Source organism: Seriola lalandi, unplaced genomic scaffold (assembly GCF_002814215.2).
Source record: "Seriola lalandi dorsalis isolate HSWRI2012SDOR001 ecotype SW California unplaced genomic scaffold, Sedor1 jcf7180002054294, whole genome shotgun sequence".
NCBI classification, from domain to species: Eukaryota; Metazoa; Chordata; class Actinopteri; order Carangiformes; family Carangidae; genus Seriola; species Seriola lalandi.
In genome coordinates this window covers 369,949-397,779 of record NW_019524847.1, presented here as the reverse complement: position 1 = coordinate 397,779, position 27,831 = coordinate 369,949, and the positions used below count along the sequence as shown (strand labels likewise).

Genomic DNA, 27,831 nt, shown 5'->3' with positions numbered 1-27,831 from the left:
ACCTTCTTGTTTCTTGAAATGTGAGACAACAGAAGACTTACCCCTGATCTAAATCCCACACTATTTTTGGCTTTTATCTACCTTTCTATCTCCTTTTTTACAAAGCGCAACACTCAATATGTATGGATATAAATTACAACACACAGAGCAAAGAAATATGCTGACAAAATCCCCCCAAAAAGACATCTCTCTGCTCTTCCTCCCAAATCTGCCCAGTTTGCCTTCTGGCTGTAGCTCCCTTAGCAGCACTTTAACCCAGATCTTTGAAATTCCTCTAATGCACAACAGACTGAACATGACAGAAAGAGAAGCAAAGATGGAACAGTGGTACTGAGGGGGTGGAAAAAAGAGAGATGAGAACAAACACAGCTGTCCAAAGACTTTAAATGCCAGTCCTAAAGGTGTTTACTGTACCTTAAAGCTCTCTGGCTTCCTGCATTTTAAAAGCCCACTAATGGACTACAGAGGAATAATTGTAACCAAGGAAACTTTATGAGGACAGCAAGAGTTCAGTCATAGAAGATGGTGTCAGCGTAAGCAAACTCTAATGTACAGAGCCACATCATTTTCACAGCTGCTGCGAGTACATTTCACAGGCCTGTGGCTAACAGGGACCCACTAGTAAGACAGTGAGCTCGGCTGCAAATGTCAGCTGTTTTCATTATAAATGAATCTGCTTAATATTCTCTCAATGAATTGATTGTTTATTCTATTCTATTAGAACATGATAGTGAAAAATGCCTCTCACAATTTTTCCAGAGACCAAGGTCACATCTTCAAATCACTTGTTTTGTCAGAGCAACAGTCCAAAACCTGAAGATATTTCATTGACTATCACATATGTGCAAATGTGATGAAGTAGTTGAGAATGATATGTCTTTCCATTGCCTAAACAATAAATGGACTATTTTTTAAAGCACTATTGTCAAGTTGAATGTAACAGAAACAAACTTTTTAAAACTTTCATCTCTTTTTAAAATTCGTTTGGATGATTTTGAAAATTCTATAAAGCTTATATTATATTATATCACATGGTGGTCTCTTTTTGCCACAATAACTCATTAATAAAAGAACCAAAAACATCATGGGTCATTTTATTTACTGTGTTTCAGTACTAGGACCTTCATCGGTAAAATTCATATAAGCAAACAGCACCTACACCATACTGTATACACGTGCATGGTACCAGTGCTAATACCATATATATTCATAGGTCAACACTGTAAATAGTGAAAAGTGATCCAACACTCCTGTCTGTACAACCTTCTGGAGAGTATTAAAGTGTTACATCTAAATAAATAGTAATACTAAAAATGAAAACCTGATTTCATTACAACAGCGCCCTTATATAATTATTAAGCAATGCTGAGTGACTGACACTGGACACCGATAATGCTATTGTGTTAATATGAACCTATGGACATTCAAGATATAGAGCTACTGACTCACTAATAGTGATTAACAGTGTTTGTAGGATACTGCAGTCACACCATAAACAAGAAGAAGTCCTAGTGAGTGCCTCTGAAGAAATCCTCCCTGGGTGCATGGAGGTGGCAGCAAGCCCTCCTGGGCTCACTGAAGGCAGCCACTTCAGCTCTTACGTAATCTCTGGTTACACAACACCAAGCTACTGCGAGCCTGTGACCTGAACAACCGGCGGCAATGCCTATCTCATCACTCCAGCACCTCGGTTATCCATTTGTGCATTAGAGGACATTTAAATAGCCTGTAACAACATATCAAACCGACCTGCAGCGTTTTGCACAGGAGTGTCAGCTGAAAGGACTGACTCAGCAGGAAGACCTGACATCCTTGCAAATCACTGCTTTCCTTTAACTCGCCTGCCATTGTTTTATCACTTCATGTGGTGATAAAACTGTGATGAGATCAGACAAAACACAGCTCTTAGTAATGTGCTGAATAGATAAAATGAACGAGGAAAGGGAACACATAAACAAAGTCAAAATAAGGACAAAGTTGGCCAAGCCAAAAGGCATTTCATCTGATTTAAATATTTATTAACTTAACCGTATTTCATCAGGGATATGCTTTGGCTTACTTTCCTCTCCTTCTAGCCTTGTGCTTTTGTTGACATGGTGTTTTGTATGCTGTCTATGCGTTTAAGCAAGTTGATTAAATGACAATTGTGAACATAAGTATATAAATGAGGATGAGGATATTCCTCTTTGCATTACATTCATCAGATGTGTGGTATTGACTGAAAACAGCCTAAAGATTTGTTGTCTGAGCCTCTTTATTTACTAAATACAAACATGATTTGCAAACTCACCTCGAGGTGGGTGGGGCTCTATTATAAAGTGACAAAAGGCCCGAAGTCAACAACAGGTTTTTCCTCTAAGAAGCACTGCAGACAAGATCAATATTACTGCACTGAGAATGTGTTTGAACAAGAACCTTCAGCATGGCTGCATTTACATATAACAATTGACAAATGAAGACTATGTGGGCGGTGTTAAAAAAGACATATGTGTATGTGAGTTTTGCATAAATGGCTCGACCGTTTATGGACTGCGATGTACGAAGGCAAAAGTTTTAATATTCAACTACCTCCTCTCTCTTATCTGCAGTAATGATTCTCTTTCACTAGGCAAACCAGAGTTATCTTTAACATAGTCTTACGGCGAGCATTAATGAAACCCCTCTCCTCCCTTCCTCTTTCACAAGAGCTTGAAATAAGATAAAACAACAACACCTAATGTTGTCAAGGCTACAATGTCAGATTAGAACAAAAATAAAAAAGGTACAAAAATAAAGGATATTAAGTTTAATAAGTTCTTAAAAGCAAAGCCACATATGATGCCAGTATCATGTGCTAGCATGGTCCCTGCCAAGCTGCACACTAATGGCTTATGTGGTCCCTGTAGAGGTGGAGATCAATAGGTTGATGTTCACTGCTCCACTGTGGGAAAGCTCACATTTCCCTGGTCACTTCCATGGGGACAAATAAAAACCTGTCTGGAGTCTGAGGTCCCAATGAGACGGATAGAAGGAGCTAAAAATGGAATACAGCTGTTGATAAGACTGATAAGCAATGCTTCGACATGTTTCTCCTACAGATAGCCTCTTGAATAAGGCAAAACACCAAGCTGGTTAACCTCAACCTGTACTTTTAAAGCTGCCATTACAATTTCTCTGTCTTTAAATCTTGATTATTGCTCAACTAGTGCACTGACACAAGGAAATTTCAGTCCCCGCTGACCTACTCAGCCCAACGAGTTTCTGTGCGACCACTTCTGAAACGTGTACTTCAGTTCATGACAACAGAGGATGTGGCCTAGCCTCACTTCAAGTGTCTAACAGGGAGAAGACAGCAATAAACCTGACTTCATAATAGAAGAATAGCCCTTGTGGACATTTCCTTCAGATGTTTATCAGGAAAGGCGTATTAAAACCGAGTCTCGGATGGGATAGGCTTAAACAGGGATTGGAAAAGGAAATGTTTTATTACATATATGAGAGTCTGAGAGAGAGGCTCACTCGCAAAATGAGCTGCACAGTATTATCTTCACACAATGAAATTTAAGCTATTGGTATTTGTGGATTCATTAAAAACCACATACAGGTGCCTTTCTCCCTAATTACCTTATGGTGAGTAGACAACATAAGTAGACTTTACCGTGTGAATGTCAAGTACCTTTGCAGTGGGTATTTGCATTTGATGCTTCCTGGGACCATGTAACCAATTTGAGTAACAAGCAGCCATTTGTCATAAACAGGGAACTTATTTAATATAATACAGGCACAATAACTGTTCTGTCACTATCATGCAGCATAATAAATGAAGCCTCTTGCAGATACTGGTACAATATGGACACAACAGGTCTTGTAGTGTGAGTGGTTACACAAATATTCTGTGGATAAACTGGAGTGAATATGTATTTTTGTGATTTATTTTAACAGAAATAAATCAGGAATAGATTCTTTCTTTAAAGCAAAAAGGACTGAATTAATGAAAAAATTGGCTTGACTGGACTTAAAAATAAAAAGAAGAACTAAACAACCTCAGTCCATTAAAAAAAAAAAAAAGGGGACCCAAGTAATTTCAGATTCAATATGTGACACATGGGTCTCCTTTTGATCTGCTGCATGCCCTTGGCTTTCCCATCAGTTGTGTTTCCAGTCTCACTGTGTGATGGAGTCCTGTTTCAATCCACTCTGTCATCTTTTTTTTCAAAATTGTGCCTGCAGCAAGGTCTTACATGTGTGGTATCAAATCAGAGTTTCTAATCTATGGAATCAGGCTGGTCTTATCACGCCAGTCTGCTGTGTCACCTTATCTGGGCTGTGTGTGGCCTACGTGGCAAACTTGATTTGAGTTGACTGGGAAGTTTGTGTTCTACTGCAGCCTAAACACTGTCTGTCCTGTTTCCCGAGTGTCATCTATAGTGGTCTGAATGGTCCCAGTGTTTGTAGGGGACCCGAATGATAAACCAAGATGTCCACAGGCAAGGTGGGGAGTTAACATGAGTCACCGGCAAACTGATAAACTTAATTTGTGGCACTACTAAATCACTTTATGGCTGGAAAGTCAATTTTTGGGATCCATATACCTGGTAATTGAAATGCACGACACCAGCAGGGACTCTGACTGGTGGATGAAAAGATTAATTTGCCGTCCTGATCTGAGAGACATGTGATTTTAGTACGGCAGAGCACTGAGACTGAACCTAATGCATGAATGAGAAGGATTAGTTCACATCACATCATCCTCTAATCTTGCAAGTGTATATAGGCCCACGTCATATATGATGTCCTGCATGGCCCCATTTCAGGTACAAATCTTTCCAATTTCACAGTTGTCAGTGACTATAAAGATTTAAATTTCATGTGATTTAAAAGCAGACATGCTCTAAATGAAAGCACAAAAGAACACATATAGGCATATATGTATGTTCAGAAGCAGTCAATCAGGTACAACAGAGGAAGAACAGCTCAGTTTGAGTTGCATGTTGCCTTTAGATTATCATTTTCTCTTCCTCATTAGATCGCCCAGTGTGCCACATTCTCACATATGGTCAACAGCAGTGAGAGCTTCTCTATACACAAGTGCTACAATGCTGCGCCTCTTGCATAACAGCGTTGCCTCTCATGAGCGTGACATTTTGCCACACAATGAGAACAATCACTGGGTTAGGGTCATGTAGGAGGATGGCCCTGATTATTCTAACATTGACTTACTGTACAAAGACTAGAAAACATGTGGACAATCATTCTGTTTTACATCAGCTGTGTTATAAACAAACCAAGGTGGGGCATTCTCCACCTCCACAACACTAATATCTAATAGTTCACCAGTCATGGAAAGTCAAACACAGTTTAAACGGGTGCTGCCCATGTGATAGAGCAGATGGCACAAACAGGAGTGGCTGCATGCAAACCTGTTCTCCAGATCAAACACTGGTTATTTGTTTTGCAAAGTGACATAAACTATAAGTGTAACCTGGCTGCAGTCAGCTCCTGTCAGGTCTGACAACTAACACTGCGTGAAGCTAATTATGTTGTTTATCTTGTTACGGCCAGGAAACACACTTCTTTCTTTACTTTAAAGCCTGTTGACTGTACACCGGCCAAATCATTTAATTTTAGTTGTGTATATTTAGTGAACTTTTAACTGGACAACAGGGTTTTGAATTATTTCAGTAGACATTGTTTTTAGGGAGATTTGTCTCCTGGTATTGTTCAGGGATTTGATTGGTGTCCGGTTAAGCTTTGGGTTTATGCTGATTGTGTGTCTATAATTTATAATTTTCTTCTCTTTAGTTCAATTTTTCAATAATGACAACATTAAAAGTTGGCAACAATCTGTGTCCATATGTCCCCCTTATGTCCCACTTGCTTATAACCTTTTACAAAATGATGAATCAGTCTGTGGCAAATGCATTAAGTGTGTTTGACAGTGTTGTTATTTTACCTTTTTGGACATGGATGATGTCTGGGTAGTTTGCCAAGTGTCCTTGGTAAAGAGCTAACAAATCCATGATCGGGTCGAGATCCTTGCTGGGCTGCTCAGCAAAATACTCTCCGATGGCTTCATATGCGTCCCCAGTGAAGGAGATAGCCTGGTTGAGTCCAGCAGAGTACACCTGCTGGTCAATTTCAAATGCTTGGCTGAGGACCTTGAATGACATCCCCACTTTCTGATACTCCTTCTTAAAGCCACTGATCTGCTTGCGGGCGAACTCATTAACAGTGGCATTGAGCTGCAAGGTGCTGTCATCCATCCTTTTGGTGAAAGTCTTGAATCCGTCTATTTTGCTCTCGACCTCCTGGAAGTCGAGCGGAGCTGATGGAGTGCTGATGGTGAGGAAGAAGTTGGCTCCAACCATCTCATCCTTCTCGGCCTTCCTCTTTCCCTGCTTCCAGGCCTTCTCGTCTGTGCTGTTGCAGGTGAGGAAGTGCTGGAAAACATCACACCTTGCCAGGACAGGGTGGCTGGTCATGTGGTTCATCCACCATATGAGGCCTTTCCTCCTCTTGGAGATGAAGTCCTCCTCAAAGCGACCTGTGGCCTGCTTCTCTGGGATGTGTGGCACTGAGATAACAGGGAATTTCTCCACCAGCCGAGCATACAGCCAGTCAAAATGCTTATACCTCCTGTTCACCTGGTTTTGTGTGTGGGTGGGTGTCAGCTTGTAGGAGATGTAGCTTTTCATGCCCTTGAACTTGGTCTGTTTAGTGGGGTCGTCAATTGCACAAGTGAACGGGTACGGGTTCTCCTGCCACTCAGGACCGTACTGACCCATCACCACACAGATCTTATCCCCATCCTTCACAAAACCTGATGCCTCCCCCAGCACAAACGCCTCTCCTCCTGACTTCACAAAGGTGGAAAACCTGTTCAGGTTTCTGCTGACTGTGGCTGAGCTCTTTGCTTGCTGTGCATTACCTCTCGACATGGAGGATGTTGACACTCTGTAAGTGGATGGCCCATTGCCTTCAAAGTCATGATACCGTCCTCCTACCGTCCCTGGCTCATCTGCAACAGTAGAGCTGTCATCCCAGTCATCATCCCAGTCATCATCGCTCACTTGGCTGGGCGGCTGGTAAGCATGCTGCTGCTGCTGTTGTCGTTGTAGTGGAGGGGCTGGGAAAGCGGTTAAACCAGGAGGAGACGGCTTAGAAAAGTTCTCAATATTATTTTGAGGCGTATAAGAGCCGTCAAAACCTCCGGGTGGGATGTTGGCGTATCTGGAGTCCGGGTAAGTGTCCCCAGATGTGCTGCAGCTGTTGTTGTTGAACGTGGAGGCGGCGTCGTTCCTCAGGATCTCCACGTAGGAAGCGGGGAACAGTCCCCTCTCTCCTTTGCTGTTCACCCCTTCGAACCAGCCCTCAATGTCCTGTTCGCTGTACAAAGTTAGGATTTCATTCTCCTTCACCGACACCTCCCCGGGGTTCTCAGAGTTGAAGTCGTACAGCGCCTTGGCTCTGAGCGCCATGATTCCCCACAGCTGGAAGAAGAGCAGGACAGCGGGCTAACTTATGGCTGGCTGGCCGGGGCAGGAGGGAAGCGCAGCGGGCAGCCAGGCTAGCTCAGTCAGCCCCGAGGAGACTACTCTTGAAACTCCGCGTACAAACTTCTCACAGTCAGAGAAAAGCTTTTTTTTTTTTTTTTTAATAGCCCTTTCTGCACGCTCCTTCCTCCTGACCAAACCTGAGAGGAAACTGCGGCGCAGAAGCTGCAGTGTGTGAGCCTGGAGCCAAGGTATTTTCCGCTACAACAACGCTTATGCGGGCTCCTCCAGCCTCGCTCCGATCCGAGCTGGACGCTTCTGCCTTCACGCGCTGCGCAGCAACCGCACGTCGACCAGGCTGGATAATCGAGGGCGGAGCTACAAGATGCTGCAATCCACCCAGACAACACAAATCAACCGCCTGTGAGAGCTTCAATAGAGCTTTGCCAGACTTGTTGAGTGCTTCATAGCAAAAACATAGCCCAGACCAGCCTGTGAGGAAGTCTTTGTCTCATTTAAGAAGAATTGTTTTGTGAGATAAAAGTGGAGGGTCTTATTTTTAATGTAAAATCTTACAAAAAAATACAGGATAAATGATGAAACATATACACTAGGGCTGCAACTAACGATTATTTTCATTGTCGATTAATCTGATGACCCAATTAATTGTTTGGTCAATTAAACATCAGAAAATAGTGTAAAATACCCATCTCAATTTCCCAGGGTTCAATGTGACACCTTAAAATCCCTTGTTTTGTTCAAAAGCAGTCCAAATCCAAATATACAGTTTACAGTTATTTAGAACAGAGAAAAACAGTAAATTCTTACATTTAAGAAGATGGAATCAGCAAATAATTTGGATTTCTTAAATCTTCTTGAAAATAACTTAAAATCAACCATCAAAGTAGCTGATGATTGATTTTCTGTTGATTGATAAATCATTTTTTATCAACTATTTGTTTCAGTTTTATACCATACACTATTCATGCTATTTCATTAATGATATAAGCATCCACGATGAATTTAATTTACACCAAAAAAAGTTCCTGTGGTCTTTGTTCCTCTGTTGTAAACCACAACATCAGCTGGATCTAAATTTCAACATTTGTCTCGATGTAGTCTGTGCTTGCCCCAGAAGTCTATTTCTACACCTGATATCCACCAACACAATTGCAAAATATATATATATATATAATGCAACATAACCTCAGTATCCTCAATTGTGGCCACAGCCCTGAACATCCAGGAATTAAACTTATGAAGACTAACATGGAAACTCCGGGCATAGCTAAGACTGTAGAAATACTGAGGTCATGGCTCAAAGTTCCCTGAATTGATTTTTCATCATCTAAATGTTATTTCCATGCAGTAAGGTCGAAGTGCTATCTCAAAGCCGTATCTGCAGTCTGGGGAAAGTAATGAACCCTTTATTTTAGTTTATTTTGATGGATGGATGGATGGATGGATGGATGGATAGATGGATGGATGGATGGATGGATGGATGAATAAAACCCCACACTGCTAAAACCCTGTGTATCTCAGTGTTTTCAGTGGTCGCTACAGCTTTGTCAGGAACCACTAATCAGTTTTAGCCTTTGTTGTTCTTATCTAACTGGTGTATCATACAGTGTTAACGAGAAACTAATCAGCCCATCATGAATTCAAAATGAACTCTATTAGAAAACATTTCCTTCCAAACCAAATGTTAAAATGTGAATTTTAAATAAAGAACTGTAGAATTTTACAGTAGGCTACACACCTGTCTCAGTTTAGATCCGTTTAAGATGAAAATGAAACTGATGTAGACTGAATGTCAGTTTAACCTGTGACGTTGCCAACTTCTTGTCATTTTCCATCATCTGAAAGGAATGTCATCTAAAAAAACACTGACATCATTCTGACTGGTTCTCATAGTCGACACTCCTTATTAGTTCAGGACAAAGTGGCAGAGTCATTTATGTCTATTTTTAAATCAAGTGGAATTTAATCAATGATTTACTAATCACCGATTTAAAAATACATGAACACATCGATTGAATACATGAACAGGCAAAAAGATTTATGGACTGATTGTTGCTCTATCCTCAATTGTGTGTGTGTGTGTGTGGGGGGGTGTTTGTGGGTGTGTGTGTGTGTGTGTGTGTGTGTGTGTGTGTGTGGTGGATGTTAGTTTGTTACACCCAGCAAATAATTACTATTCATAAGAAAACAGTCCAGTTCAGTTCAGAGCTTGATTGTCCCACAGGAGGAAATTCTTGTTGCAGGGAGGCAGCGTATAAGCATAAAACATATGCACAATGAAGACACAAAAAGACAGGAAATGTCTCCTGGTCATTTTAAATATTTTAAATCCTTTTCCGGTAGGAGAGTTTGTTTTGGGTGGAATGGTTTATTGATGAGATGCACTGAAGTTGCTGATGTGGCATTCCTTAATCAGATCTTTAACTGTTGCCTGTAATTAACAGGAAATAGCAGAAACTTTAGATGGGAATTGCCCAAAACTGTGCAGTTCAGTACTAGCTGTGTAGCCAGTATCTTAAAATTAGACCTAATCTGTGGTGCTATTCAAGTGTGCAGTTTCAAAAAACATAAACTAGTGATTACAGAAAGAAAGTGACTATTAGTTTGTCCTCTTAAAGGGGAGTAAAGTAAGTATATTTTGCACTGATAAAGTTTTATTTGATTATTTATATGTAATAGTTTAGACATTCATTTTAATGCTCTAGTTGTGCAATAAGGATACAGCTTACTTCAAAAGCGCCATGGCCGGCAGTCTATAAAAAGTGCAATGAAACCCAACACATGGAGCTGCTAACTGACTCATAACCATTGCTTTAAATGAACAGTTTTAGTGTCTCACAGTCTATATGCTGTTTCATGGAGTTTTACACACTGTGCTTCCTAAATATTCCCAGAGAAAGCATTAAATATCTTCTAATCTTTTGTAACTTTTAAATGCTAATATTTAGATATATAGATTATCCACATAAATTCTTGGATTCTGATTAACTTCACCTCTCTGGTTTCAAACATTGGAAGTGACCTTTGGTTGTTTACAAATACTGGTTGTAATTCAAGACCACAAGAATAACACAAAATGCTAAAGTGGAGGTTTTGTTTTTTGTTTTCTTTAAATATGGACTGATAAAACCAAAACGTTGCACTAACTGTTGTTTGTTTGTTCTTGTATATCACGATTCCAGGTAAAACTTTTAATATACACAGAGATAAATATGCACAAGCTAAACCACTCACTGTGTGTGCTTTGTTGACATTTCATTACATAAGCATTTCCTTTGATGAAGATGTCTACTGGGCAGCACAAGGGCTGCAATGATGGTGTGCATCTTTCTCTGGTAGATACTGCCCCCTTGTGACTGTTTTTGGATTTTTGCTGAGAGGAGGCTTATGAATTCTTTTCATTGGTAAAATAATATTAATGACAACAATACAAATCAGAATAAAGAAATAGATTGGTCCAAATCATTAGTGAGAAAAAACTAAATAATCACCTTTAAATTACGCATCTGACATTTTGCATTTTTTTCTTATTGCAGCTAAATGTTTACCCAAATTTGAGCTCTGGCTTTGCACTCGATATGAAATGTGACCTCTAATATGCTAGTGTGTGGCTGTATCATTATGTAAATCATGGAGGAGGCTCAGCAGGTGGAGCAGATCTGGCATCAACCATAGAGCTGGTGGTCCCAGGCTCCCCTCGACCATATGTTGAATTGTCCTTGAGCAGGACAGTGAACCTCATATTGTTCTAGATGTGTGTGTGGGAAAAATGTCAGCTGTTTTGGCCAAAAGCCTCTACCAAATGAATATAATATGCTGTGGTGGCAATTCAACCACCATATTCCTACAGGCCACCAGAGGTCTCTCCTCTCATGTTTGACTGGGTTATAGTGTATTCTGAGGAAGAGAATATTCAGTTTACAAATGCTTGTGCTATATTCTGCATATTGAATTAAATGCAGTTATATCTATGTGATTCTTCTCAAAAGTCTCCATACCTGTCTGACCTGTGCAGAGGACATTCATTTCACCTTCCACTCCACTGTGTTCAGGAAGATTTTCTTTATAGCACAGCACATGAACTATTGAGGAGTGTGGTCTCCAGGAGGCAGGAATTACTTCGGTATGCAGCTTGCATCACATTAGCAGACTTGTGATTTATACTGTTATTCTAGTCACAATGATATCACATAATTGTTTTGTCTGGGCTCAGTGTTTGCTCTCAAATAATTCTTGCACATTTTTGTCCTATTAATTTGTTAATTTCTGATATAATGGTTTTCCCTGCCTAAATAGGGTTTTCTGTGCCGACTGTTGGGGAAGCTAGTAGGAGGAATGAAAGTCAGATTAGTGAATTTCTTAGAGATTCCTATAAGGATGACAGACTATACAACATGTTCTGGAAGCAAAGAGCAACCAATAGGGCGACACATATGCTGTTCTGACACTTGACACAGATTAACATATCGCTAGCTTTTTTATTCATCTGACACATGCACATCCTTTCCTTTATCCAGCCTCTGTAACATCTGTGGTGTGGCCTACATGCTTCAGAGGAACCAGTCTTTGACTTTGAACTCTGTTAGTTCTTACTGTGTCATCCCCTTTCATTCATTATGTATTGTGCAATGTATTATGTCAGAGGCGGTTGCGTTTTGTGTTGCTTCAAACTTGATAATGCTGTGGAAAACTACAATGTATGAGTGTATAGTTAGACATGGTCAGATTCTTTGGTTTGGTGTTGGTTGTTCTAAATTGAAAATAGAAGTGATTGTCATTAGGTATAGAGCCACCTAGTGGTGCCATACATTTTGGGATAAATAGTTAACTCAGTTTTGGAAATTAATAATTAAAAAAAAAAAAAATGTTATTATTTTAATATCTGACATTCAATGTCAAAATATGTGAATATACTTTTAAAAAAAAATGTTTTTACGTAGTCTGCAACCTTCCATTTATTGAATCTCAATGAGTTTTAAAAAAATGTTTTTAATAACCTACCCTGTTTTATTGCGTTTTAATGTTTGTGCTTGCCACCTATTAATTTCTTTGTCAATGTTTCATACAATTTAATGTAAAGCAAGCAATGTGTGTATGAAATGTGCTGTAAGTGAATTATTTACTGTCATTTATTTTGCATAGACCTACATAAAAGACGCTTAAGTTATTTATGGGAATAAACTTATATATTCTTATAGATATGAAATTCAGATGATCCCTCCGTCGTGCCGCCTTCCTCCATTGACAAAAAAAAAAATCACACTGCTACAGCTGAACCAACTCTCCAGTATTTTATAATTTAACCAGTGGATATAAACATGAGTATTACATCATTGATAAGGAGACATTACAAAAGTCCTGTCAGGGCAATTTGGGAAAGACTATGTGTCACTGTATAGATGATAATAGCTGTGATCAAACTACACTAAAAAAATGATCTCTGGAATCCAAAATTGTATGTCCACTGTTCGGGGATACCGACTTAAAATGCAGAGAAGTTGATTTCAATAGAAGACCGCTGCAGCGTCGACTCCCAGTCAGAATGAAAATAGCCTCCATGTGTTTGGTCATGTGACCACGCTACGTGCGCAAAACGACGTGCGTGACGTAGCGGTGTAGGCTTCGCTAGTTTCCTCAACCAAACACTCAACTGATATTGTGTGATAAAAACTGGAAGTCAGCCGGTGGACGAGGGGCTATTTATTCAAAAAGAAGCACAGGAACCGGGCGGCTCTCGTCGTTTTAAACAAACTCACTCGCTGCTGTGTTGAAACTTGTCTCATTAGCGAGGAAGACGGCGAAAATTCCTCCTTGTAAACGCACCGAAGGCTAGTTTTTATTTTGCTGTGGCTGTCGAAAGGCGGGGAATACAAAGCGACGTGTGGTCAAAAGCATTTAATTTTGGACTCATTGAAGCAAAAACGGGATTACTACGAAGCCAGGTCGTGCTACAGTGACTGGTCAACGATAGTACATGGATTATCTGGTAAGTAAATGAATCGAAATGCAGTGGTGTTCCTCATTCCAAGAGCAAAGACTGCTTCTAACGTTTGGTTTCTTACCAGCTGGGCTCCTAATCAGACTGTGATGCCACTCAGGTGTGTGACTGTAAATAATGAGGCGTAGTAACAGTTGTTGTTTTATGCTAATGTGCCAGCTGTAGCTTGTAGCTTTTGCCTGTCTGTCCTGTGGGAGCTAGGTTGAACCAAACCCCCGATCTGTTTACACGTGAAACACGATCACTAGCCAACTAGCTACACCCTTAAAGTACTGCCCGCTATGTAATGTGACATTAAGCTGTTGTTTTTCACAAAACACACTATTGCTGCTGAGGATAAAGCTCCAATGTGTGTTGGATGAGGTTACTTGGTGTCAAGATGTCAAGATGTGGACGTGAGACAATGTAGAACCGCACTGGTTTGAGACATTAGTCCCTTGCATATTGTTAATACCTGTGACCAAAAGAATGATTGCAGTTCAAACTCCTGCACCAGATTTGGTCTGGGAGATTATGGTTTTTGGGCCTTTGCCCACATTGTAGGGATGGGATGGGTGCTGCTGAAACAGTGCAACAATAGAGAGGAAGCTGTAACTGAAGGCTTTCCCTGGGAATTTATAAAGCCAGAGGAAAAAAAAGAGTACACAGACATTGTGCTGTCATTTCACAGGGGGTGAGGGGGTGGGGGGCAGAGTGACAGTGTGAAATGCAGAGGAACTTGCCCACCCAGTGTTATCAGCTTGTTTATAATGGGCCTCCCAAGATGTGGACCTAAAAAGAACTTTGAACTTCTGCTTCACTGTGACATTTCTTGAGTCAAGATTACAAAGTCCTATCCGGCAACTGGCACCAGAACAATTGTGCCATAATCAATACAGACTGATTCATGTCTACAGCTTATCTGTGGCTTCTGGCCTTGGTGTGACACATTTTATGGGAAACAAAAGGATACCAAAGTGGCACATTCATAGTGTACATGAGTTATTTTGTAAACTTGGCTAGATGTCAGTGGAAAGTTGTTGGTACCAAAGGTAAACACAAGGGGTATTGTTGTCAAAAGAGCAGCCTTGTGACATGAAATGAATGAAATCAATTTCTCCCTAAGCTCTTTTTCTTCTCCGGTTGAAGTGCTGCAGGACCAGGACAGCTTTTATTCACTTACATTCACTTCAGATAATCTGAGACCAATTGTGGCGTAGTGCAAAAATATTAACATACCTAAAGCATATTTCTGCGTCAGATCTGCGTGCATATTGAGAGGGGAAAAAATCCAGCTTGCATGCTTGAAGGATTTAAGGTTTTCTGTGACAAACAGTTTTCTGTGGAAAGCACAGCTGTAACTCTGTGGACTGTTGGAGCAGAGTGCTTGGCTGTCCTCAGAGGTCAGGCACTCAATAGGCGCGGGGCCTCCTTTCCTGCTGTGCAACACTGGAGACCTGGCACAAAACCCAGGCCAAAACTATGTCGCTTTCTCTCTCCTATAAATCAATAGGAACTTGTCGCTAAACCTTTTAATGAAAGATGCTAGTCTTATTTCCTGTTCATGCTTTTAGGTTAGGTTTTAGAAAAGATTTGGCCTATAAGGGTAGTTGGGATGAACAGGAATGGAAGCAGGTAATTACTGCACATTGCTGGGTAATAACAGTGGTTTGATTTATGACTGTAGTACATGAGAAATCTGGCTCATGTTGGATTCTGTTTCAACTGGGAGCTTGAGCATGCTGCAGACTGTACACTTGCCTGGTCAGCGTAGTGTTATGAAAGACCATACAAAAAGCCAGCACTGACAGAGGAATTTGGTGCTAGCTGTTGCTGTGGTACAGTCTTACCAAATTACAAGTGCACCATGTGGCCAATCTCTTGGACCATGACTTGTTGCAGACTTCAGCAGACTGGACACATTGAACATGTTGTGAGTGACATCACATAGAGAAAACCAAACTATGGTTGTATTGTTAAGATTGTTAACTCATGCAAGAGCATGCAGAATTATTCTGAGGATTTACTACCAAGCACCTTTGCTATGTTATGTTATTGCATATCATACTGTTATGCGTGTATGATCTTATCACATCACTGCCTTATTTGTGCTCAGTTATGGCTGTAGGCAAATTCACAGACTGTAGAAAAATATATACACAACATTTGGCTTTGGTATCCAGTTATTTATTTCTGCTACACACTAAACCGTCAGGTGCATTGACATTCAGGTTGTTTTTGTAGCTCTGCCCTTGAGGAAAACAGACCTATGATGCTGTAAAAAAAAAAAAAAAACATTCCTTTTGTCTGGTGTTAAACAACCAGAATAGTTTTTGTGGAATTTAAATTGTGCATAAGATTCAGTGATAACAACCACTAGGAACTGACCTCAAACCATATGATAACAATGGGTGTGACAGATAAGAGAAGAGGGCCTCATCTGCTAATAGGCTGGCCTGCACCTCTACTGTTCTGGCTCATGTTCAGGAAGAATAAACAGGAGGAAAAATTTGGGTAAAAACTTTGTAGGGAAAATGAACTAAATGGTCATGTTTTGCGTAAGAAAGGCTGATTATTATTGTCTCTTGAATCCAATTCAGTTTCATTGAATATTTCTTTTTAATTTATTTCATTTCAATTCATTTTTGTTGTTGAACATTTGACATATTTCACCTTAAGTGGTGGATTTGTGTTTTGGTATCTGCATTATTCTTAGATTAGAATGATGTCAAAAACACTAACCCATTTGGTTTTCCATCTGATGTTGTGAATGAATAACATTTTAACTTTAACTAGTGACAGAGGAAATGCTGCCTGATAGCTAAACCCTTTTCTTTGCTAGATTATGTATAACTTAGCTACATAATGCTTAGACTACAACTTTTAATTGCACTTTGGAAAAAGCAGACTTGCTGTTCACATGACTAGCAGGCTAATAATTAAATTTTTTGAGAGATGTTGAGCCTCACATGTCTTCTTTCCATATTTCTGAAAAGAGAAAACATTTTAGACAACAAGTATACAGTAAGTATCAACTGAGAAGGCAGTTTTTTCAGCTGTCATTACTATTAATAGTTTTGTCTAGCAAAACACCTGTTTTCAGTTAGTTTTAAATGGTTACCCATGCTGTCTGCCACCTGTTCACTCTGTTCACTCTGTACCCTTATTTCCTTTTTGTGTAGTTGTATGTAGAGTAGAACAGCATACAAACTTTAATGTGGCCTGGTTTGGCTGATTGGATGTTGAATGTGTCAGGGTTGCATTTTTATACTGCAAAGCTCTATATTGATTCAAATCTGAGCAGGTATGTTGCTTGTTAATAAACAGGCGTGATTTACCAATCCCCATCAAATGCAAAAAGGAGCAACCTTGTCTACTGATTATCATTTACCCAGTATTTTAATTAAAATAATTATTTGTCTTCTTTCTCTGCCAGGTCTTATTTAGGCAGGGTTAACATATTTTTAATGGTTAAATATGTGAAGATATCCTTGAAAGTCACACAGAATACCAGTATTGGACAGCGTTTAAAATTGTTGAGCATTATAAATACAGTATGTAGTCTTCAGCATTTTGGTACATAGCACCCAGCAAAGCCATACAGCCTTAATCTGCAGTTAGTGAAGAGGAGACATTCCCAAGATAAGTAAGCAAGCTAATAATGATGAGTTTCCTTGAAGAACCATCATTTTGAAATGTGAGATCTTCTCTGATTGCTATTATTATACTGAAAGCATTTTAGTACATGATGCCGCTATGGTACTGACAGGAGTTAATAGCTCAGAGGATATTTGTATTGTTCCACTGATTTCTTAAGAAAGGTATTAGAATACAAAATCAATATGCAACACTTTGGAAAAAAAACATTTCAAATAGTCATGCTGTTATTTATCCAGTTAGCACAAGGATCATACCCTTATAAAAATAAATTGTCTTTGTAGAAGTCTATCTTTGTTTTTGGCCAACCAACTGTATTAATTTCAGAGCAGATCTCCTTTTCAAGGGCACATATCAGGCTATAGCAGATTAACATCTCACTACTTTAACACAGGAAGCAGAGCTGATGGGAAGTTGTTGGCAGCACATGAATGCAGCTTGTTAGCCTATGGGATACAGGCCTGGTGTTACTTTTCCTCTCAATTTTGTCCTCTATCTGACCGTGTTACACACCTTGCTGATGCAGGCAGAGGTCGCTGCCAAATTCTCCTCATAGGCAAACAAAAATGACCTATTGTATGAAGATAATGGCACCAACACCATCACCATCTCAAATATGTCAACAAATATTAGGCTAATCATTTATTGGTTTCACTTTGAATGAATGTGAATTGATATTTATCTATAGTTTGGTTAATCAAGTTGACCAAACTTCCTTAAACCTCTCCTTATATTTAAAGTGCATAGCCTTCAGCTGTAATGAGAAATACCTTTCTGAGCAGCAGAACAGCATTCCTGAACCCTGTCCTTGATTTAAACCTGCCAGCAGTATGTCAGCCAGGTATTTGTCTGCGAGTTAGCTCACTGCAGTTATTCCCTTGTGTCTGTGGAGAGTGCTAGTGAGTCAGCATCTTGGGAAGGAGCTACATCAATGCTGCTGTTGAAGATAAGGGAATATTTATGGGGCTTCATCATGATCAAGCACAGGCACTTCCTCCCCTTTTTATATTGACATCCACATACATTGATGGACCATTACTCGAAAGAGGCTTTAGTGAACTGTTTTTGTATTTTTATTGCATTTCCTTTACTTTCTCTCAGGACATAACCACTCTCATTGTGCTGGGCCCTACAAAGCTTTTCCTCACTAGAAAAAACAAATATAAAGGTGGATTATTATTTTGCTCTTATTTTATATGAAGAGTGGCGCCATAAAAGCCATAAACAAATGCAGTTTGATAATCAGACCTTTATCAGAGACTCAAGGCTTAGAGAAAATCATATCTTGCTGACTTACAGTCAGACTGAATGACCTACCATAGAACTATTGTATGCTGCTTTGTAACATGAGGTGTTACATCACAAAGGAATATATACTTTTTCTTTTCTTTTTGAGGAAAGAAAGGGTTGCTTTGCGACAACCGAGGAAGTCAGTTATGTGATACAGGTCTAATCAAATGAGACACAATGTTGACCCAGTGCTCTGGTTTTAAAGCAGATGACAACAATATTTTGTTCTGGGTGTGTTGAACAGTAGGTATTCATTCAAATAATACAGTGTTTAGTTCTTAAGCAGTAAAACAGTCGTGCTGCAGTGTGTTTTGAAAGTCTTGTAGAACCAAACTGAATTCGACAACAGGCCAAAATTAGTTTGTGCCAGTGTTTTTGTTCAGTTGTTGAGTTTTAAAAAATTACTTTGAGCTGTGTGCAATAAGGACAGTTGTCTTATTTTTTATTTTCAAACTTTGAATGACTACAATAGCACAATAAGTGGAATCTTATCATGAAAGTTTGTTTATAGGAAAAGTAAAAATTTAATGTATTGCATGCAGCCATTTGATGTTTGCATTCTTTTAGCCTTTTTGCATTACAGTAGAGTACTCTGCATTGGCAAGAAAAAGTAAGAGAATCCTTTGGAATCACTTCCATTTATGTAAAAATTTGTCTTAAAATATGGCAAGATCTTCATCCAAGTTACAATCTTGAACAAACACAATTTATTTTAACTAATAACACACAAATCCTTGTTTTGGTCTTGTCCAAATTGAAAATGTCTTTCAAACATTCACAGTGCAGGCTGGAAAAAGTATGTGACCCTTTGGCTAATGGCATTAACAAAAGCTAATTGGCATCAGGAGTTATCAAACCTGAAGTCCAATCAATGAAACAAGATTACAGGTGTGAGTTAGAGCTGCTTTGAATTATAGAAAACACTAAAACATTTTGAGTTTATAAGAAACACCTGCTGATGTGAACCTCACCTCACACAGTCCACAGTCAGACCATAAATCATGTCCATAAATGGTGATGATTTATGATTTAGTGATGATTTAGTTCTGTGGCTACTCTACCTAGAAGTGGGCGCCCAGTCAGGATGACTCCAATTTTACAACACGTAGAATAATCAGTGCAGTAACTAAGAATCTCAGAGTAACAGCTAAAGGCTTAAAGGAATCATTGGAGCAGAATGACTTCAAACTAAGAAAATCCACTTGTTGCAGTGGCCCAGTCAGAACCCAGACCTTAACCCAGAGATGTGGTGGAATGACCTCAGAGCCGTTAACACCAGACATCCTTAAAATATGGCTGAGCTGAAGCAGTTCTATAGGGAAGAATGGTTTCAAAATTCCTCCTGAACGTTGTGCAGGTTTGATCAGCAGCTGCTGGAGGCTGTGGTTTGAGGTTATTGCTGCCCAAAGCAGGTGCAACCAGTTATTAAATCCAAGGGCTCACTTACTTTTTCCACCAGCACTGTGAATGTTCGATGGCTGTGTTCAATTTTGTAATATTAGCTTAAGCACATTGTGTTTGTCTATACTACTTGAATAACAGATCACATTTTATGACCAATTAATGCAGAAAACTAGATCATTCCAAATGGTTAACATACTTTTTCTTGCCATTGCATATTATAACTACAATTTGTCAGCAGGTGGTGGCAGCAACTATTACTAAACAGCTGAGCAGACCAAAACAAGCAATTTGAACATGACTCACAGTTCTCCCTGAACAGACGGACTTCCGACAAAGCGTCCCACAACAGTTATTGAGAGCCCCATGACCGCTGTAAGCTCAAGTGGTCGATCCCTTCATCCTCCTCCATGCATAGAAAGCAGTGGTTTTCATACTTCACGAAGCTTTGTGTACAGTATGGAAATAGTGTGTGGGTGTGTAATGGTGACTAATCCAATTTGCAGTCTTATTCTGTATCCCTAGTTGTCACTGAGCCCTTAATCTCTGTGGAGAGAGAGATTCTCACAAACTAATCTCAAGCTTGTGTCTGTCCACTGATCCTCGTGGCAATAGTTTTATCTTTCTATGAATGAATACGCGGTGTAAACTGAAGGCAACCTGCCGTCCTGATCATCTAAACCCCCTCTGTTGAGCTCACACTTGAAACAAAATGGCTTGTCGATATGTGCTACTGACGGTGAGACGGTGAAGGGCTGGACTCATGTTGTTGACCTGACACTGTTGTGCTCGGCTACTCCTGATCCTCCTCCATCCATTCACTTACTCCAGAGGCTTGGCTCGTTTGTTGCCGGGGGTTACGCTTGTTGCTGAGCACAATGTCGGAGCACATGCAGCTCTCCCTTGCCTTGTGCAGGATTGGGCTTTACACGGTAAGAAAATGCATACATGCTGCTATCTGTTTGTTGGAGAACAGCAGGGATTTGGTGTGCTGTGCCTTTGTGCTAGATTGAATGATGTTAGTTTCACCATGGTTTAATCTTTTCCTGTTATGTGTAGAAACAGATACTGACCAAGCAACAGTGGCTGGCGCTTCACTGTTGCTTGGTCACTGAATGGAGAGTGCGCTCCGTTTCATTTGAGTGGGTGTCAACATAATATTAAGGTGGAGCAGGTGGATGTCAGTACTGTGATGTTAAATTAACCCACAGAGAACAAGCCATCTTTGAGTAAAGAAACAAAGATAGATTATGGTATTTTTTTTCCCGGCAGCTCCATGAAACTGGCTTGGTCAGTGGTTGTACTTCAGACTCAAGTACTGTGCACTTATGAATGAAATTTTATGCTACAGAAGCCATGGAGGAAATATTGTTGAAGTTGTATTTTTCTTGTTATTATTATTATTATTATTAGTGAGATTAATTAAACATTGATCACTGTACATGTTTAGGGTTAGGGTACAGTAATAATTTTGAGGACAATGTGTTTTTAAGGCAAATCGCTGTTTTTGTAAAATGGAAAAAAAACCCAACATTTTTTTTCAAGCAGTTGTATTTTAACCACAGCTGATGACTCATGTTGCATATTGTCAGATCCCCTGTTATTCTCTGACTAGCTGGTGAAGTTTTTTCAATGAACATCAACAGAGAATGCTATTTGGAAATAGGAGGGTTTAACATTAAGCTTTTGCTCAATACACATGATGCACATTTAATACTGTATCTCATCCATGACTCATCTTTACAGCCACACATGTATCAAATGAGTGGGAATACAGCAGATGGATATTTGGTTTATTGGAACTGTAGGTAACAAAAGCTGGATCTTCTATTGAAGTCTTCTGTGGTGTTGTTGTGCGTCATGTAGGCAGATGTATTTGACACTTTCCATGAGCGTAGGGTACAGGATTGAGTGCATATCATGCTGTGGTATGCAACAGAATATAGTAAACTGAGAGCTTCCAAAGACACGCCATATGAAATAACAAATCAACAGCAAATCTTAATTAAATGAAAAAAAAATCATCTTTAAACTCATTTGAAACTTTGCATTGCATTGCCTTTTAGACAGTTTTCAGCCCCTCACTACGATATACTGTGAGTTTAGTGAATGCTTTAAATGGGGATCAATATAAGTATAAGGCTACCATGGGGAAGCTCAAAGGAGTGATTGTTTTTATTGCCCTGTGGGCTTTGAGATTCAAGCCCCTGCTGAGTCACCACAATATCCTATAGAGCAGTGTGCAAAATCAAACCTCAACATGTGAGATGCTGTGGGAGAGGAATGTTGTGATACATTCCCATTGCTGTTACATGTATGCGATACAAATTTATAACCAACTTCTGAGTCTAAAACTTCCACATTTAGTGATAGGCATTTGATCTTGTCGGTGGTAGTGATTCTGGGAAAATTAAGAAAACTTTTTTCTTGTTTCTTTACAGTGGCCTAATAATTTACTTTATCAGTCATTTTTCACCAGATTTACAGTATACCTTTCTATTTAAGCTTATTGTCTTTAGCTCTGTGCCAGCTCTTTATGAACCATTTTTGTTATGACTGGATATAATCTCCCTGTTTTTGACACTTTGGACTCTCCCATCTTCCCGCTGATTGTTCTCTGTCACCCACTCACACTGTGCACACTAAAAATAACAGAAGAGATTGCACGTTAAACTTTGCCAATACTAAACTCTACTTTTTATTGGTCTGCATAATTTCAGTGTTAGTAATGTCTATCAAACTCTAGCAGAGGACTGGGCAGCATTGTCTGTGCCAAGAACCTGCCGAACTTGCTGTATAGTATAGTCAGTGCATATCCTATCCAGTACTATACCCTTCTAAAAGTCTTAACTTATTAGGCTAAAACCTTAAAATTTCACTCACAATTTTCATTATTTACCAAGTAAGTGGAAGTTTGCCAGCTCAATGGTATCATTTGGTACAACCCCAAAATGCTAGCAAAACTGCAGCAACCAACTTGTTTTCACTTGCCATCTTTTCTTATCTTTCTAACCTCAGAAAAAGAAGTTATGTGATTTAGATGAAAATTACAGTATTGCTTTGTTTGTTATGTTTCCAATATTCCAACATACCGGCCCAGCGCTATTGCTATTGTTATAATTGTTGGCCTCCCAGGGTTTCCCGCATGGCTTTATAGGGGTGGCACCCCACTATAAAGGGCTTTACAATGGAAGCCACATACACCCATTCACACACACATTCATACAGCGCTTTTCCCCACACATATAGCACTTTTTTTACGATACACACACTCACAGCGATTATACATCGGGGGCAATTTGGCGTTCAGTATCTTGCCCAAGGACACTTTGAAATTTGGACTGGAGGGGCTGGGAATCGAACCACTGACCTTTCCGATTAGTGGACGACCCACTCCTAAGCCACAGCTGCTCCATTTACATTTTTATGAAATATGATATCAGGCTTACTACTTTAAGGGAAATGGAGTGAGGCAATTGGTTTTAATGGTCACTTACTAATCACATTGACACCCACCCTGTTTGCATTAAGTATAAATCCATCTAAACAGTCCAATCCGCCCCCACCCTGCCTAGAATAAGTGCTGCATAGGTTTCATCTTTATGGCGTACTTAAGTTTAAACAAATATTCCGTAGGGGATGTCCTTTATGAATACATTTCTATCACAAAATGCAGCATAACTCAGACCGTATGTTTTTTCACTTCGAGGCTGCACTTACATTTTGTTTAACTTTTTGGTAAGAGCAGGTGCTATGGAACATAAATATGATTGACCTGATGTGCTACGGGTACCATAGCTGCTGCTCTTTGAACCTGTCTTTGCAGGGTTCCTGAACCATTAAAGGTCTAAGTGAACGTATTAGGCACTTCGTGGTCACCTCATTATTTTATTAATGGAGTGGAAAATGGCTGCTCCACTGACTTGCTGGTTCACGCTTAATTTGGAAAGAAACCCGGCAGAGTGTACATACTGAGAATGACCTAATTGAAGTTAAAATGCACACTGAAGCCCTACATAACTGAGTCGACATGCTGCAGCAGGACCTCCATGCAGAACCGGTTGAACAAAGGAGAACTAGATTCATCTGTCACTTCGAGAGATATTTATTTTATTGGACTAAGGTGAGCGCTGATTGAAGTGCTACAGGTTTTTTTTCTTATTAATGTAAGTCATTTAGGATCCAAGCACACAACCTGATTAAGCAACATACACACTCAGTTGCCAGTTTATTAGGTACACCTAGCTAAAACTAACACAGTGTAATACAACATTCTGCAATAAATCTTACCTTCATGAGGGTTATGATGTTAAGAGTTTTAGAGAGTTGTTGATTCAACTTGTATGGACATCGTGGAGGTTGCAGTTTGGGATGTATTGCGTTGCATTATTTTGTCCACCCCATTTATATCAATGAGGATAGGCTGAATAACAGAAACACCTTAACATTTTTGCAATAATGATTTTTTTTTTTTTTTTTTAGCTTTTTGTGTTTTGTATTTTGTGCAGCTGCCACCACAGTAGTAACACCTGCATCCTGTTTACCATATAAAGATGAAATGAGCGAGTATTGTTCTTGTGCCAATTTGAATTTATGAGCGATTCAGTTAAATGTTTTGAGTACATACATTTTGGAGTACATGTATTAACTAATTAACAGTATGGACAAGTAATTAGATGAGCCAGTTTGAGTTGAAACATCACTGCAAGAAACTAACTGTTGCACAGTGTACTGCTGTGCGCTTGAACAGTACTGTCCACAATAGAAGAGTCTGCCGTACACATTTTTTTCTTTCAGTGCAGAATACCATTGTCTCATTGTATCATTTTACTGGATCCATTTATCACTCTCTTGCTGAAGGCTGTATTTGACACCTGAGTAGTCAGAGAGTTGTGAGGGTGTTTTGTTCCTTCTTTGTCTCCTGTGTTTCCTTGCTGTGTCACTGCATAGGACTTTCTCTTTTCCTGTTACCGTGGGCCTGTTACATGTTTGCCATCACTTATCAGTGCCTAGCCAACGCCTCCTGTTAATATTTCTCCTATATATTCGTTTATGTGATTGTTATCATTCCTAGTCTCCGCGTTCCTTTTTCTCTTTTTAATTGGCTTTTAGGGTTGAGACGAGCCCACTGTGGTGTAGCACAATCCTGTAGTGTTCTGAGGCAGTATATCATTTGTGGTTCTGATCAGTATTTTTCTAATGGAGCTGCAGCATATGCCTGACTAAATTAATGCCTGTCAGGGATTCACGTAGAAGCATGACAAAAAGGTTGAGTTGTTTATTAATGTTTACATGAGATATGCCAGTTATCAGCTGTTACACTTATCTTATTCTTAGCACGTTTGTTTTCAAATCACACTAATCTATTTGACTTGAGAGCCTGACTGAGAATTTTCATTTTATTCAGATATAACAGAATTGTACAAGTTCAACTCAGCTTGCAACTTAATGACAGGATACCTCTTTTTAGCAGTGTTCCTCTTGGTTTTGAATAGATAACTGCTAGACGTTGCCAAATGGCTTCAAAGTTCAAAAAAACCCTTGGTGAGTGAAATAAGTGGGAAAACACAAATGATTGACCATGATGCTCTCTGAGCTGTGACATTAAGTCCCTGATGTGACAGTTTCATTAACAATACAATATGCATGCACACTTTTCAAAAGCAAGGGCACACTTAAAAAGGAGTATTTGCATCAAAGTTATTTGTTTGTTGCACTTCAATGTATTATTTAATTTCAAATTGGTGTGTGTCACCCAGGCTAATTATGTAATAACCTTTTTTAAATTGTAATGACTTAACAAAAATATTATTTAAATAATGCCTTAAATGGGTTGGAATTTCAATTAAGTGATAAATAGCCACATAATAATAATTTCACTTACTTAATAGCCAGTGAATTTGTCCATTTTGAAGTGCCCTTGAGCAGGACAATGAATCCTAACTGAATTCACTCCTGATTGACAGGCCAGTGCCTTGCATGGCAACTCCATGTGTGAGAGTGTGAGTGAAAAGCTCTGTATAAATGCAGTCCATTTACCATAATTACACCATCAGTTATACAGGTACAGAATAGAGCTGCACTTTTTATTATCTAATTATGAGTAGTTTATGCAATGGTATTGCATTATACATTTACACATTTGCAACCTATTTTGTAGCAGGCCATTTTTATTATAGTTTGACAAGTTGCTTCACTGTCTGACAGCTATTTCATTATCACTTCTTCGAGAAAGGGCAGAATTGCAGGTTGGCATATGGATTAGGGAGATACCACCTCATATGGGAGAAACTACATTGATGCCCCTGTCACTAAGACATCCCAAGTGTCAATGAACAAGACTCTGTTATGTGATTAATCTGCGCTTTGCCCCTGCACTACTTTCTGAATACATTTGAAATGCTTGAGTTGGTGTGTTTTGAAAGTTAAAGGTTGTGTATTTACAGCCTCTACAGTTTAGAGTAGTTTATATAAAAAAAAAAAAATATATATATATATATATATATTTTTAATATATATATATATATATATATATATATATAATATATGTTACATTTAAGAAGAAATTCCAATACCAGTTTCTAGAGGAAACACCTACCTCTGAAAATATATGGCAAAAAAGGCATCCTGTTTTCAGGAAGAGTATTTTTAGTTCTCTTATCTTGAATTATCTCAGGCATTGAGTGTAATCCATTCATCTTGTTAACGCTTTGTGTCGCCTACAGCTGTAAAGGTTCCATATGATTGTTCTTTCAGAACTGTGTTAACCATATATGTTATCCATCAAGTATAGCATGTAGTACAAAAATGGTTCTGCTAAAATATTAACATGGAATAGGTTTTTTATTTTTTTTTTTTACTTCTTTCAAATTGTCCTAAAGCTTCTTTGAGCTTAGACATTTTAGAATTCAATACAATAATGGGTTTAAGTTACTTTTAAACCCTTGAGACTCATTAATCCCAAAGAGTTATTGTTTTTGTAAGAGCCCCTTATGTCATAGAGAAGTTTTTGCACAGTAAATATACTCTTTTTCTCACAGTGTGTAAGTACCGTACATTTCTAACCTGCTTCCGTCCTTTTGAAAGGCAGGATGGGAGCAGCCATTGCCCCATCCTGGGCCATGAATATCCCACACTTCAAAATAACCACAGGACCTGGTGGGATGATGATGATTGAGAAATCACCAAGGGTCACCTACCCACTATCGAGGACTGTTTCCTAAAACCCGGCCGCCAGTCCTTACCAGTTTGTTTTGTTGCTTCAAGGACATTTTGGGAAGGAATTTGGCTCTGGTTGTTTGGGAAACAACAAAGAATAACTTCCTGTCTGAGATGTATTGGCTGACAGAGCAGGGCGATACCACGTTTGGCCTTTGTGTACCACGTATAACAGAAACTTGGAACAGGTTTTTTTAGGACCACATCCTTTCCAGTTGCCTGTATTATGCAGTAGTCATGCCTATCAAGTTGTAGTACATTTTGTGGACTTTATGAATGATTGTTTTCATAGATGTAGTTCAGTGAAGCTGCTGCTGGGGAAGTGAGGGAAACAAAATAAACAAAATGAACAAAATCCAGGTACAGAGGTGGAGTGGTGGGCCAGCAAACAGTGCCAGGTAGTTATGGAAGCAGGATAGAAACATGGAGGATAATAAAGGTGTGTCAAAATCAAGGATGTTTATAGTGCTAAAATAAATATTTTAGAAAAAGCTAATTATCTGTCCAATGCATAACTTACTTATGAGTCCAGTTTATTTTTGTTTTGTTACAGTTTGTAATTCAACAGTGAAAATGACAGGATATTGACAATGCATGTACATTTTCCATACTAAGTCCTGGAGCTAGGAACATGACACTATAGCTACAACAACAGTCATGATTTGACAGTACCCTGATGATTTTACGCTAGTGAAACACTTTGTTTTGGTCTATTAAACCAGACAGAAATAAAAACAAGAAATATTTATTACCTTTTGTGTCACTAAATAAAGTATCTCTCTATCTCTCTATCTC

The 27,831-nt window shown here is 39.2% G+C and overlaps 2 protein-coding genes across 4 annotated transcripts in view; one reads left to right on the top strand and one right to left on the bottom strand.

Annotated features, from left to right (window-relative positions):
* Positions 1-5,001: 5,001 nt before the first annotated feature.
* On the bottom strand, positions 5,002-7,795 carry snx18a (sorting nexin 18a). The gene has a single exon (XM_023406094.2). It carries the CDS (start codon positions 7,455-7,457, stop codon positions 5,883-5,885), a length of 1,575 nt encoding a protein of 524 aa, XP_023261862.1. The 5' UTR covers positions 7,458-7,795; the 3' UTR covers positions 5,002-5,882.
* Positions 7,796-13,101: 5,306 nt separating this feature from the next.
* The window catches only part of LOC111654917 (ADP-ribosylation factor-like protein 15), a 100,761-nt gene continuing 86,031 nt past the window's right edge, over positions 13,102-27,831 (top strand). Inside the window, exon 1 of one of the 3 annotated variants that reach the window (XM_023406096.2) lies at positions 13,102-13,479. In XM_023406096.2, the coding sequence (XP_023261864.1) occupies positions 13,468-13,479 (12 nt within the window). In that variant the 5' untranslated portion in view covers positions 13,102-13,467. Of the gene's footprint in view, positions 13,480-20,482; positions 20,751-27,831 lie in introns of those variants that run through there. The other 2 variants (XM_087173953.1, XM_023406095.2) reach the window with 2 other exon arrangements.